The sequence below is a fragment of the Xenopus laevis genome, chromosome 4S (assembly GCF_017654675.1).
Source record: "Xenopus laevis strain J_2021 chromosome 4S, Xenopus_laevis_v10.1, whole genome shotgun sequence".
NCBI classification, from domain to species: domain Eukaryota; kingdom Metazoa; phylum Chordata; class Amphibia; order Anura; family Pipidae; genus Xenopus; species Xenopus laevis.
Genome location: NC_054378.1, coordinates 6,639,111 through 6,654,898, shown reverse-complemented (window position 1 = coordinate 6,654,898; position 15,788 = coordinate 6,639,111). Strand labels below are relative to the sequence as shown.

The window sequence follows — 15,788 nt, the reverse complement described above, 5'->3', positions numbered from 1 at the left end:
AAATAGCCCCCCACCAACCATGTGACAAGTATTTTACCGGCCTGGCCAGTAAATTTATATTTATAGGGAAAAACCATAAAAATATAGGTAGGCCGGTAAAGGTGGCAACCCTACCACCAACCCAATATATAGTGACTGACTATGGCATTTTACAACAGCCCTTCTGCCATTTGCCAGAATCCATAAACTGCCAGTCTGGTTCTGTGCAAAGCATACAAGGCCTCTATTATAAAGGCATTATAAAGCCCACCCCAAAGCCAGTTTTATTCTAGGGCAGAGAGACCATTTGCCTAAGTTTCCAATCTTCACAGTGGCCCATCAGCATTGGTCCTTCAGCATCATGGGGTTCCAGCAGATCCGGACTGAGAATTAAAATAGGCCCTGGCATTTTAAGTTCACAGACGCCCAATCAGCCCACAAGGAGGCCTAAACAGCCCACTAAATATTGACTTTCTATGGGACCTTATAGCAGCCCCTCTGGCATTTGCCAGAACCCACAGATTGCCAGTCCGGGCCTGGGTTCCAGCCAGAAGCCCTCCATAGTTTGTACTGGAACTCCCTGCATCCTTCTGCTGGGAGTTGCAGAGCAGGCACAGCTGGGGGTTGTTGATCAGCCCTGATTTATGATATTCCCTATCCCTTACATAGAACCGCAGACATGTCCCTGGCTATCAGTGAGCATGCTCCTGGTTATTGATCACTGCCAAGGGACATGGGCACAAAATATGATGTGGCCATATACACCAGCTGCCAACCAGTGTCGGACTGGAACACCAGGGGCCCACCCAAATACCTTAGACCAGGGGCCCACCAAAAAGACCTTAGACCAGGGGCCCACTCTCAGTACTATTATCCTTCCTCTCCTCACTCAACCTCCAGTCTCCTAGTCTCTTTTGTTTACATACCATAATCTATTATTCCATCTATTTAGGCTCTTTGTTCTCATAGAATGGCCATGAAATAGGCCAACATTGAGCAGAGGGCCCACTGATACCTAGGCCCACCGGAAGTTTTCCTGGTATCCCGTTGGGCCAGTCCAACACTGCTGCCAACCACCCCACCCAGTGCCCCTCGCTATGCATTTGCCCATCAGGTACAGGGGTAGGGGGCAAATTCTCCAACACTGGTTCATGCAGTTAGGAAATCAAAGAAAATGCGTAACAGGTCTGTTCTTTTACAAAGCAATCCTGGACAAGGAAACTCCCAAACTCAATCAAGGTTAACTGCTATTGAAACAGAAGTCAGATAAAAGCCCACACAATTCCCATTATCTCTTCGTACAACAAAACTCCCAGCAGCTGCCATGCCTCTTGCACATACAAAGCACTGACCCACAGCCCCCAAGGGAGTATAGTCATCTTGATGGACTTCTCATTTTATAGGAGGCAAAACCAGAGATATGGTATCTATTATTTAGCCAGATTGAGACTTGGGGTTTTCCAGATAAAGGCCTAGGCCAGTGAAATACCAGCCAGGAGGCAACTCTGAATTTAGGTGCAAAGGTGGACACTGCGCATCTAAATAAATAAAAGATAAAAATGATAAGACAAAATGACTACAACATCTGATATGGTTTATTTATATATTATTATTATAAAAGGCAGTACAATGTTCAGATATGAACGTCTCATTTAAAGCATTCCGAGTGCTGTAGTACAGCAGTACCAAGGATGGCTTCTTATTTTCCTATTTTGTTGCCTGTGATAAATTGGCTCTAATGCAGGCGACAAATCTCCCAAAAATGCCTCTCCACCAGGAACAATTGAAATCGCCAGTGGTAAAAACCAACACGTCACTAAAGTTGCCTCATAAGCAAACTTTCGGCACATTCACAAAGTGTTTTACCACCAGAAATTTCAATTATTGCCAGAGGAGATTTGTCGCCCACACTAGAGCCAACTTATTGCGGGTGATAAATTTCCCCTTAGGCCATTACACTTAAAGCAACACTGCTTAATGAATTGAACCCATCGAGTGCAATGGAATTGAACCCAACGAGTGCAATGGGATTAAACCCAATGAGTGCAATGGGACTGAACCCAACGAGTGCAATGGGATTGAACCAAACGAGTGCAATGGGACTGAACCTAACGAGTGCAATGGAATTGAACCCAACGAGTGCAATGGGACTGAACCCAACGAGTGCAATGCGATTGAACCCAACGAGTGCAATGGGATTGGACCCAACGAGTGCAATGGAATTTAACCCAACAAGTGCAATGGGATTGAACCCAACAAGTGCAATAGAACTCAACCCAACAAGTGCAATGGGACTAAACCCAACGAGTGCAATGGGACTGAACCCAACGAGTGCAATGGGATTGAACCCAACAAGTGCAATAGAACTCAACCCAACAAGTGCAATGGGACTAAACCCAACGAGTTCAATGGGACTGAACCCAACGAGTGCAATGGGATTGAACCCAACAAGTGCAATAGAACTCAACCCAACAAGTGCAATGGGACTAAACCCAACGAGTGCAATGGGACTGAACCCAATGAGTGCAATGGGATTGAACCCTACTGGCTCTTTCTGCAAACTGGCACCATGTTCTATGACACAGAATATGGAGCAAGTAGCTCAAACACATTTTGGTAGCACAGAATATCTAAATAGCATTCGTTTGCCCTTGTTATGACTACTTCAAGGACATTATATGAAAGTCTGAATAACACATTAATCTCCCTATGCAATATACTAACAAGATACCTGGAATAGTAATACTTAGCAGGATATTTTTTCTTACATTTGGGGACACCAACTCTGGAAAGATTAGGTATGTATTTGGGAGGGTTTTATTGAGGTTTTGCATTACCTTTAAAAAACTAGAAACTAGAAGAATAGATAAACAGCTTTGTGCCTCCTGTTGACATCTATGTAAAAGAGTTCTGATTCCTATGGCAGTGGTCTTGCACATGGCCAAAAGATCCATTCCCACAATATTATTATTATTATTATTAATAACATGTATTTATAAAGTATTTTATCTAAAGTGGCTTGTGGCAATGAGATGTGCCACTACATTAGTATTTGGGATGGCAGGGACATTCAACAGTTAAGGCAAAGTGACACATTAAAAGTCTCAATGCATTAGGCTGATGATCATGCAAAAAATGACTATTAATTCAGCTAAAGTTGCCCTTGAATACTAATACAGACTGCACAGTGTCCCTAGTGATAGAATTCAATGAAGCCTTCAAGGGCAACTCACTCATAAGGCTGATCCCAAAGGCAAAATTGTCTATTTCTATGACTGGGAGGAAGAAAACCTACCTACCGTATATACTTAAGTATAAGCCGAATTTTTCAGCCCCCAAAATATGCTGAAAAACTCTACCTCGGCTTATACTCATGTCAAGCACAAAAACGGTCTAAGAATAGTCGCCGGCATCCAAGAATAGTCGCCGGCGTCCAAGAATAGTCTCCAAGAATAGTCGCCGGCATCCAAGAATGGTCGTCGGCATCCAAAAACGAGACGCTGGCACCTCCCATGGGAGCAGAAACCCTAAATTTTTTGATTGAAACTTACCAGAAGCTGCTGCATTTCTCACCCTAGGCTTATACTCGAGTCAAAACCTAGGCTTATACTCGAGTCAATAAGCTTTCCCAGTTTTTGGAGGTAAAATTAGGTACCTCGGCTTATACTCGGGACGGCTTATACTCGAGTATATACGGTATATAGATAAAAAAATATATAATTTTTAATGAACGTGTCAGTAAAATACCTGTCAGTAGGCAAGTCTAGTTATGGATCAGATAAAGCCATTATCCGGAAACCCGTTATCCAGAAAGCTCTGAATTATTTTCGTTTTCTCTGTAATAATAAAAGAGTAGCTTGTACTTGATCCAAATTAAGATACAATGAATCATTCTATGAATCATTCTATCGGGTTTATTTATTGTTTATATGATTTTCAAGCAGACTTTAAGGTGGCCATAGACCCCCAGATAATATCGTACGAAACTAATTTTCGTATGATATTCGTTGCGTGTATGGTGGAAAAAAAGCCGACCGATATTGGCAGAAGACTTGGATATCGGTCGGCTCGTCGATCAGGCTGGACGGAAAATTTTGATCGGGTGCCTTTGAAGGGACCCAAACATCGCCCATTGTTTAGTGCTGAATCGTCAGATACAAATAGAATTCTATTGTTTCTTCCCGTATATCTACCTGTATATCTGACCATTCAGCTCTACACGTGTGTATTAAAACCAACGATCTTTCTTGGAAACATCTTTTCCAAGAAAGATCGTAATTGTTACGTCTATGGCCGCCTTAAGGTATGAAGATCCAAATTACGTAAAGATCTGTTATCCGGAAAACCCCAGGTCCGGAGCATTCTGGGTAGTAAATCCCATACCTGTACCAAGGTTCTTAGCTGGTAAAAATTCAGGTTACAGGTGTGGGTCCATCTGATCAGACATGTGCAGGGACTTTGGGATTCTGAGATGTGATTTAGGAATTTTTAGGGCTCATAATCCTGGAGGAGCGGTATGTATAGCATGTAGTGGAGCACTGAAACCAGAAGAGCGTTTCTACACCTTGAGCATTAGAGCCACAATGAACTTTTTCCAAACTAGATTTTGGAAACAGACACAGGCCCCTCCTGGAACCTCCAAGCCCTTCACCTCCCCCACCTTACTCCACTCTCTAAACATTTTTTTTTTCCTGATTCCCTTTTTTTTTTCCCCAGCCTCTTATCTCATAAATTAGTTAAGGGCTGGGGATGCCACATATTTGCAGCCTGAAGTAACTCTTTCCCTCCTGATGCCAAGGGTCAGCAAAACTCACCCTGCACCTCGTCTTCAATATGATGCATCACGGCAGCTCCTATAAACAGGCACATTCTGCCCAATCCCAAATCCACCGGCTGTGACCTTATATCCAGCCAAACACCTGAACTTTGTCTCTGACGGGGCCCCCCTTCTCAGCTGGAGGAGGAGGAGGAGGAGGGGGACATCAGCCTGTTGTGAAGAAAGAAACCTATTCCGAGTGCATCAGCCAAACGCTAATCCATGATGGTTTGTATAGTGGGAATGGCTAGTGAATGGCAGGAATCTCCATCCATATAAATACAGTGCACATGTGGAAGCTGTTAGGTGTCCTGTACAAAAGGAAAGTTCTACAGTTCTGTGCCAACAAGGCTACTCACCCCTTCTCTGTGCCGCCGGCAACCACATTCCCAAATTTTACTCTTTGCTTTTTGGTTTAAAAGTGACCAACCAACACAGCGGCAGTTCCATAACCTTGATGACAATGAAGCTCGGCAAGTGTGGGGCACATTATAGCACCGGGCAAAGGCCCTATGGCATGTAATAAAGGTTTGAAGACTCAAATTACAGAAAGATCCACTATCCGGAATAACCCAGGTCCCGAGCATTCTGGAGAACAGGTCCCATCCCTGCACTATTTAAAATTATAATATAATTCATAACTATTTAAATATAAAAGAAAGAATTAGGATCCTTGTATAAGGAACAAGGATTCCTCCTTTGATCCTTATATTCAAAATGTCTGTATTTTTATTTATTTTTTTTTTGTTCTTGTTATTCTGTATTTCTGTATTTTTATATTTTTCATTTACATTTAAGTCCAAATTTTTCAAATGATATGATACCACCTGTAACAGTATATTCTACAATAAAAACACAAAATATAGAAATATTCAGTACAGGTATATGATCCGTTATCCGGAAACCTGTTATCCAGAAAGCTCTGAATTACGGGAAAAGCCATCTCCCATAGACTCTATTTTATCTAAATAATCCATATTTTTAAAAAACGATTTCCTTTTTCTTTATAATAAAAACAAAACAGTTCAATGTACTGGATCCCAACTAAGATATAATGAATCCTTATTGGAAGCAAAACCAGCCTATTGGGTTTATGTAATGTTTACATGATTTTCTAGTAGACTTAAGGTATGAAGATCCAAATTATAGAAAGATCCATTACCCAGAATAACCCAGGTCCCGAGCATTCTGGATAACAGGTTCTATAACCATTTACATTTAAGTCCATGATTTTCTAGTAGACTTAAGGTATGAAGATCCAAATTATAGAAAGATCCATTATCCAGAATAACCCAGGTCCCGAGCATTCTGGATAACAGGTTCTATAACTATTTACATTTAAGTCCATGATTTTCTCGTAGACATAAGGTATGAAGATCCAAATTATAGAAAGATCCATTATCCAGAATAACCCAGGTCCCGAGCATTCTGGATAACAGGTTCTATAACTATTTACATCTAATCCAAATTATATGATACCATCTATAACAGTATATACTATAACAAAAACACAAAATACAGAAATATTCAGTACAGGTGTATGATCCATTATCTGGAAAACAGTTATCCAGAAAGCTCTGAATTACGGGATGAATGACAGGTATGGGATCAGTTATCTGGAAACCTGTTATCCAGAAAGCTCTGAATTACGGGATGAATGACAGGTATGGGATCAGTTATCTTGGAAGCTGTTATCCAGAAAGCTCCGAATTACGGAAAAGCCGTCTTCCATAGACTCTATTTTATCCAAATCATCCAAATTTTTAAAAATGATTTCCTTTTTCTGTGTAATAATAAAACAGTCGCTTGTACTTGATCCCAACTAAGATATAATTAATCCTTATTGGAAGCAAAACCAGCCTATTGGGTTTATTTCATGTTTACATGATTTTCTAGTAGACTTAAGGTATGAGGATCCAAATTACAGAATGATCCATTATCCGGAATAACCCAGGTCCCGAGCATTCCTCCTTTTATCCTTATAATGAAAATGTCTGTATTTTTATTTATTTTTTGTTCTTGTTATTCTGTATTTCTGTATTTTTATATTTTTCCTAGTAGAGTCTATACTTCCGGTATGGTCAGACTATTTTATATTTTTTTAAAAAAAACAGATAGATTAAATTTTAAAAAAAAGTTATAAATATATCAGCGCCTTTCGCCTCCCTGCTCTTATCTACCAAAATGGAAAAACAAAGCTATTTTTCTTTGCGATCTGGCGGGTGATCACTTCATTCCAAGATTAAACTGTTGATTTTGTATTTATTTTCGTTGCCTGGACTGATATCAGATATACGCCCCCCCCCTTGACCTAGACCCTTTACCTAAAAAGAGATCAAGTTGAAAAAAAGTCTTGTTTTTTTCTAACATATTTTAAGAATAAACGACTTAAGCAAAAAAATAGTAATTTGTTCAAATTTGAAAAAAAAAAAACGAATTTGTTATTTAAATAAAAAAAAAAGTCTAGTTCCGGCGGCATAAAAAAATAGTATTTCTGTTATTTGATTAGATTTACAGGATAAAGATATATCATACTCATGGCAGAAAAATGGTGCTTCCCGGTGTATAACTAGGAAAACATATGGAACCGGATGACTGAGATCAGAAAGATATAGAAATGGCCGTCCTCGAATTTAACCACTCGGGTGCCAGAAGGGGCAGTTACTAATCACTCATAACACTAGATGGTTTGATTCATTTGAGGCATTTTCCTTTAGTATTTCTGATATATCATCATTTATTTATATATAATACACAAAAGCCATGAATATCCTGTAAATTATATCCTTATAAACGGTGAGTTGCGATGTCATCAGTTATAAACGATGAGTTCTGATGTCATCAGTTATAAACGGTGAGTTCTGATGTCATTTCTGTCACATGACTCACTGAAACTTGTGTATTATAATAAATAAAGTACCCCCAGTTGCAAAATAGGAGGATATTAGAAGCTTGGACCTCGTGTTTTTATATGGTCATGAAACTCCTCTGTAACTTATAATATCCTTATAATTTATAACAGGGGGTACTTTATTCACTATATAAACGTTGCGTTCTGCTGTCAGAATGCGTAGTTTATAATAGGGGTCCCGGCCTCCGAATTTGACACCGCACGTCCGAATTTGACGCCACCGCGTTCAAATTGAACACTGGCGCTCCCAATTTGGACGCTGGCGACCAGAATTGGACGCCGACCCCTCTGACCCCCCCCTCCCAACATTTCACACAAAATGTCGATTATAATGCATAATGTACCCCCTACTGAAATTTATAAAGATATTAGAAGTCACCTCAGAGTTATGTGACCTGTATAAAAGCACTCGACCTTCAGCCTCGTGCTTTTATATGGTCACATAACTCCTCGGTGACATAATATAGTGAATAAAGTACCCCCTCTTGTAAAATATAAGGATGTTATAAGTTACCGAGGAGTTTCATGACCATATAAAAGTACGAGGCCGAAGGCTGAATGTTTTTATACAGGTCATGGAACTCCGAGGTAACTTCTAATATCCTTATATTTTACAACTGGGGGTACTTTATTTATTATAATACACACAGTGAGTCATGTGACAGAAATGACATCAGAACTCACCGTTTATAAGGATATAATTTACAAGATATTCTTTTGTGTATTATATCTTTATAAATTACAGTAGGGGGTACATTATCCATTATATATGTTCTGATCACAGTTGTATGGGATGATCTGTAGGGTGCGACATATATGTTTAACCCTCTCCCTGCCAAAGAGGCCACCTTTATTCTAGGGGGCAGATTCCCTAAAGGGCGAAGTGACGTCATTTTGGAACTTCGCTGATTTCCTAACGGGCACAGGCGTCACTTTGTTAACGAAGGAGATAGACGCTAGCGTTGCTTCGCACTCTAACGGCAGGTGAATTTTCGCTATGGCGAATGGATGTTACTCCGCAAATTCACTAAGATGCGGATTTTACTGAACATTCACCAGAATTGCCTTCGCCAGCTCAGACCTGGCTAAGTGCAATGGAGTGCATAGATCTTCCTCAATTTTTAGTCCCAAAAAACGCTGGCGTCTTTTTCTTTTTTCCGAGTGATCGGCTGCAAAAGTCCGTAAATTTTTTTTGGGTAACCGGGGTCCTACCCTCATTTTCTAACATATGGAACATAAATTATACAGTGGGCTCATGTGTAGGACATTATATTATCTCTATTGTCTTTATTAAGGTTCCCTGGACTTGTGTAATGTAATATATTTGCTGCAACATATACGTCCATTCAACTTTAACTTCCAGCTAGCGCAACTTCGCTCTACTCGCTGAATTAAAGCTAGTGCAACTTCGCCAGCGTTCGGCGCCCTGGACGCATGCTAGTGAATTAGCGTTGTCTGAGCGAATTTTCGTCTGACGAAGTGTTGCGCTGCCTGCGAAGTTGTCGCTGGCAAATTTACGCTGCTTAGTAAATTTGCCCCCAGGGCTATATATCAATATAATAAATATCAACTTAAGGGATCCGATATAATGGCAAAAAAAAGCATCCCAAGACAATAATGCGGTGCAATCCTTCCTGGAACTGTATATATCACACACATATATATATATATATATATATTGCCCTTTCTCATATAACAGAATCTCAGTGATCCAGGGCTAACGGCAACATAATTGCATGTTAATTGGGATATATTACAAGATTATTACATGACAATGCCATCGTACGTCTCTATATAAGACTTGCCCCATAGACAATGGGACAAATCATAATGAGAACAAAGAAATACAACAACATTTTCCCAGCAATGTTAGGGATATGGGTAAAAACAAAGCATTTCTAGAATGTCTAGACTTGGCCATAGACACCAACGTTGTCCTTCCAGCCATTAAACCCCTTTGTTTTTTTTACCTTCAAAGAATCGTCGCAGGGTTTCGTTCTCATCTTCCAGATCCATGGCAGAGTCCTAGCAGCAAGACAAGGTCCTAGGAGTGAGCAGTCCAAGTTGCCATGAAGCGAGACGTCTTTTGTGGGGTCCAGTAAGAAGCTTGGGGTCCGATACAATCTGGAAGTTGGGTCCCAACTCTGCTGCTTGTTACAAACCAGTAGCTTTAGATTTCTTTGCCCAAGTTGTGGCTTCTCTATCTCCTTCTTGAACTCACTCTGAGAGTCGTGTCTGTTAATGAAGCAGATCATTCAACATGACTTTCCCCAGCCCTCAGTCTCTGGGACCTTGGGATCTCTCCGCTCTCTGTCTGTTTAATGTAATTGTTAGTGTAACAGCTACTTCTGCCCAAGCTTCTTTGTCTCCCCCTACAGGACACAAAACACAGCCGCATATTTTCCAGGAATTCAACTTTTCCTTTCTTTTTAATCAATTTCAATGACAGATCACCTTTAGGGGTAGTTCACACGAGGAGATTCGGGGAGATTTTGTCGCCTGGCGACTAATCGCCTCGTCTTCTGAGCGACAATCTCCATAGTCGCCCGAAGTTGCCTTTAATGCACACGCGGCTATGCGTTTTCCATAGTCGCCCAAAGTTGCCTGTGTGAGGCAACTTCGGGCGACTATGGAAAACACATCGCCGCGTGTGCATTAACGCATGCGACTTTTCATTATAGCCTATGGGAAAACACGCTGAGGCAGTTCGGGGAGATTGTCGCTCAGAAGACGAGGTGATTAGTCGCCAGGCGACAAAATCTCCCCAGAATCTCCTCGTGTGAACTGACCCTTAGTATATGATAAAATGGCTAATTCTAAGCAACTTTTCAATTGGCCTTCTTTTTTTCTTTTTCATAGTTTTTAATTATTTGCCTTCTCCTTTCCAGCTTTCAAATGGGGGTCACTGACCCCATCTAAAAAAACACATGTTCTGTAAGGATACACATTTAGGGGGTTATTTACTAAACTCTGAATGCAAAATCACGGAAAAATTAGTTTTTTTAAAAGTCCGATTTTATAAAAAAAAAATCAAGAATTTTTCGGCATTTATTAATCCCCGAGGATGGAAAAGTCCGAATCAGAAAATCCCGCATGTCAGATCTGTCGAGGTTGCATATGTCAATGGGAGATGTCCCAATGATTTTTTGATGTGCGCTGGGTTTGGTGCAATACATCTGAAAAACATAAAAATTCAGAGTTTTTGGGTGAAAAGTCCAAAAAATCTGAGTTTTCGGGGGAAAAATACGGAAAAATCGTGAAAATCAGATTTTTTTCCGGCAAAGCAAATTTTCGGGAAAATTTAATATTAAATAAGCGTAAAAAACCTGATCGGATTTGATCGGAGTTGAAGCAGAAAATGTTGAGATAAAATCGGACATTGAATCAAATCCAAATCCTAATTTGCGCATGCAAATTAGCAGGATCGGAACGGGCTGCGAAAAAATCCGGTGAGCCCCGGCCCTCATGGGCCTCTGCCAGCCCAGACCTGGCTCCCCATTGCCTGCTTATATTTATTTACACGCAGGGGAGCTTTTTGAGAATAGCAGTAGGAGGGGGCTCCGGGGACTGCCAGGAGGGCCCCAAAGGCTCCAGTGCGACCCTGTAAATTAGGGGCAGGGAGGGAAATCACGTGACTTTTTGACACAAAACAAGTAAAAATGTTTTCCCCTTCCCACCCCTAATTTGCATATGCAAATTAAGAATCGGGTGAATTTTTTGTGAAGGATTCGGCGGTTCGGTCGAATCCAAAATAGTGGATTCGGTGCATCCCTATAAATAACCCCCTTATTGTTATTGCTAATTTTTTTTATTATTCATCTTTCTTTTCAGGCCTCTCCTGAAAAGAAAGGTTGTGAGAAAGGTTTCTAATTGTATTCCTAAGCAGAAGAACATCAGAGCAGCCTCTTTCTTTCTCCTGACAACTTCCTTGACTACTTGCTGGTCAGACTGGTGGGAAAATGACCAGCAGGTGGCGCTGTTGGAACACAATTCATTCCTATTAACAGCACATGTATCCCTTAATATCTTGGAATCAAAACAAAATAAATAATGAATCTACATTGCAAAAATTTCTTAGAATAGCCGCCTCATCAATTTTGCATTGACTTATTTTAAAGGTTTACGTACCCTGAAATGAAAAAGTCCCTGCAAATATGGACAGACGGATATAGATAGATGATAAATGGGCCAGTGATGAATCTCCGAGCTGTGTTAATGATTGTAGGACAATGGAAAAGCTGCTCTACACAAGCTCTTCTTTGTGTTGCTGGTGTTGGGGAGGTGTTGGGGGGTAACAGAGGACAGAATCACAATAGTGTCCTAACCAAAGAATTAACCCATTACTGCTCAACCATCCCCTCCCTACACAGCTGTGAGAGGGACATAGATATATAAATATATATATATATATGACACTTGCACCCTGAACCCAAGACAAAATCCCATTGTGTCTTTTATCTGCAGGGAACACAATAGCTGCACAGAGAAGGGCCGGAGCATCTCCCTCTCACTGGTTTGTTCAGTATCTCAACCAGATATTACTGGGTCTGTTATTTCTTTCTTTCTTGTGAATCGTCTGCTGCATCTGGCCGAGGAATAGACGGGGCTGTGTGACTTGTCCCAGTGTCACTGCAACAGATGCAGAGATAGGGATGGCTTGTTAACCCTACGCGTGCCAGGCAGCAGGGCTTCCATGGAACGACAGCTACTGAAAATGGGGGGAGATATATGGTAACAACGAGGGCGGGTGACAGTGGCCCCCTGTGTGCTTTAGAGTCACTGGGGGTTTTTTATAAAGTTCGCGCAGCGCGTATTTTTCGCAAATGGTTGTATTGCGCATGTTTTTTCCTGAACGCTAATATATTGCACTGCTCTGCCCGTCTTTCCGGTTTTTGCGAATTCGCAGTGTGTGAATTCGCAAATGGTGCGCAAATGAGAAGGGAGTTTGCGCGAGCGCACCCAATGTGCGAGGTTGTTGTGCGCGAAAATAGCGTTGACAGTAACTTAAATTCACAGTTTGCAAAACTGTTTTGCGAATATTTTATCCACCACCAAAGTTGTGGCGTAATTGAGTCGCAGAGTGTGCGCATAAATATTCGCAATTTGCGAATTGTGTCATATTTAAAAAGCTCCTATAGACATTCGCATTGTGAAAAAAATTCTGTTTGCACCCTCTTATTCAGCTTTATAAATATAACCATGCACAAGGCAAATATATTCACTTTGCGAACCAATCTGCACTGCACAAAATTTATAAATGACCCCCACTGTCCCTTGCAGTATGAGTGGCTGGATTTGTATGAAAAATTCTTATTCTCTCTCTCTTTCTCTCTTTAAAGGAGAACTAAAGCCTAACTAAATAAGTAGCTAGAAATGTTGTACATTAGGTTATGTGCTTCTGTACCAGCCCAAGGCAACCACAGCCCTTTAGGGCAGAGACAGACGTGGAGATTCGGGGAGATTAGTCGCAAATCGCCTCTTTTTCCGGCGGCTAAGCTCTTCGAACTGCCTTCCTGCTGGCTAGAATAAAAATCGCCGTCAGGATGGCACTTGGATCGCCTCGTTTTGTAAAGTCGCCCTCACGCGGAAACTTCGGGTGACGTCGGAAAACAAAGCGATCCAAGTGCCATCCCGCCAGCGATTTTCATTCTAGCCGGCGGGAAGGCAGTTTGGGAAGATTAGTCATCCTGAAAAAGAAGCGATTTGTCGCCGGGCGACTAAAACCCCCCGAATCTCTATGTGTGTCTCTGCACTTAGCAATAAAGATCTGTGTCTCCAAAGATGCCCCAGTAGCTCCCCATCTTCTTTTCTGCTGATTCACTGCACATGCTCTGTGCTGCTGTCACTTACTGAGCTTAGGGACCCACTCACAATATACAGTACACATAGAATAGAAATGTCACAATATAAGGCTGATTAGTAATTAATACACATAATTACTACATGGCAGCACAGAAACCAGTGCAATTAGCATCAGAATTAAATAATCAGCAAACCGGTAGCATCAGCTTATATTACAGCCAGGGAAGCTCATTTTCTGCTGGATAATTAGTGACGAGCCCTAAGCTTAGCTTCTCAACAGCCAATCAGAGCCCACTGAGCATGTGAGTGTCACAGACACTTTCCAAGATGGTGACCCCCTGTGACAAGTTTGAAGTCCTGGATCATTGCTGCTATTGACAAGGTCAAACTTTAGCCTCGTGCAATAAGTTCACTATATAAAATATGGCATTTTTACCCATATTCGTTTTTTAGGGTTTAGTTCTCCTTTAAGAAATATTGAGCCCGATACAATTTGCTGATCCTATTATTGGTTGGTGGAATGTTTATCCTAAAACCAGACAGGGAGAGAGGGATTTTCTGTTCATTTAAATCTCCCTCTTTTTACAGTCTATGGTGAGATTGAGGGTAGCACCTCCAGTTTCCCAGGAACGACCGAGCCATGTTAGAGAATAGGGGTGCACACTAACAACGCAGGCATTGGGGGGCCCTGCCACCTTTAACCTGTTGTTGAAATGGGGTTGTTCACCTTTCAAACATTTGATTTCACTTTAGTTGTTTTTAGATTGTTCACCAGAAATTAGGGATGCACCGAATCCACTATTTTGGATTCGGCCGAACCTTTGCTAAAGATTCGGCCGAATACCGAACCGAATCCGAACCCTAATTTGCATATGCAAATTAGGGGTGGGAAGGGGAAACCATTTTTTACTTCCTTGTTTTCTGACCAAAAGTCACGTGATTTCCCTCCCCACCCCTAATTTGCATATGCAAATTAGGATTCGGTTCAGCTGAGCAGAAGGATTTGGCCGAATCCGAATCCTGCTGAAAAAGGCAGAATCATAGCCGAATCCCGAACCGAATCCTGGATTCGGTGCATCCCTACCAGAAATAAAGACTTTTTTCAATCTCTTTCCATTTTTTTGCATAGTTGAAGTTTAAAGGGGTTGGTTAACTGTTAGTATGACGTAGAGAGTGACATTCTGAGACTATTTGCAATTGGTTTTAATTTTTTATTATTTAAGGTTTTTGAGTTATTTAGCTTTTTACTCAGCAGTTCTCCAGTTTGCAATTTCAGCAATCCGGTTGCTAGGGTACAAATGACCCTAGCAACCATGCACTCAAAAACCACAAATTAAAAAAAAAGACAGAAAACCAACTGCAGATTGTCCCAGAATAACACTCTCTACCTCATATACACAATTTTAAGGCGAACAACCCATTTAAGGCCCCTCAGGAATAATACACTTGCAACACTCTTGGGTTGTGGCTTGAAATAGGCAACATATGAGATGTTTAATCTACAAATTGTTGTTTCGGTGCATCTGGGTGAGTCAGACTGGAGGGAATGGACCTGACAGACACAGACAATGTCGGCATATTGTGAGCTCAGCAGGACGTATGAGGCACAACACATACTCACCCCTAAATCCATGACTCACGGCAGCACAATCAGTTCTACATTATCATCATCATCATTTATTTATATAGCGCTGTCAAGATACGCAGTGCTTTAATTATAACCCTATATGCTTCGGATACATTTGTATAAAAATCTGCAGTGGGTGCGGTTGTCACATACTCATTGGTATTGGGGCAGAGACACACGCTGCAATTCGGGGAGATTAGTCGACTGCCTTCCCGCCGGGCTAGAATGAAAATCGCTAGCGGGATGACACTCAGAGCGACATGTTTTCCGAAGTTGCCTCAAGAGGAAACTTCGGGCGACTGCGGAAAACGAAGCGATCCGAGTGCCATCCCGCCGGCGATTTTCATTTTAGCTGGCGGGAAGGCAGTTTGGGGAGATTAGTCGCCCCGAAGAAGAGGAGATTTGTCGCCGGGTGGCTAATCTCCCCGAATCGCAGCGTGTGTCTCTGCCCTTAGTCCCTTTCTGCTCCTACAGTCACCTCTGGGTTCCCCTCCTTTAACACCCTGACGATTGATCTTATTTTACTAACGGTCAGTGCCCTAAAAGTGACTCTTGTTTCTGGCTACTCACCATACGGTCATTGCCCTCTTCCCCACCCTCTGCTCAATACATCACAGAACTGGAATGACACAATATTGATCCTTTTGTGCTTC

At 41.5% G+C, this 15,788-nt stretch overlaps 1 protein-coding gene across 3 annotated transcripts in view; it reads right to left on the bottom strand.

The window, feature by feature from the left end:
* Positions 1–10,171, bottom strand: part of myrf.S (myelin regulatory factor S homeolog) — an 84,164-nt gene extending 73,993 nt beyond the window's left edge. For 2 of the 3 annotated variants that reach the window (XM_041560878.1, XM_041560879.1), the window contains exon 1: positions 9,677–10,171. In XM_041560878.1, the coding sequence (XP_041416812.1) occupies positions 9,677–9,722 (46 nt within the window). In that variant the 5' untranslated portion in view covers positions 9,723–10,171. The remainder of the gene's footprint in view (positions 1–9,676) is intronic. The other variant, XM_041560880.1, reaches the window with a different exon arrangement.
* Between the last annotated feature and the right edge of the window lie 5,617 nt (positions 10,172–15,788).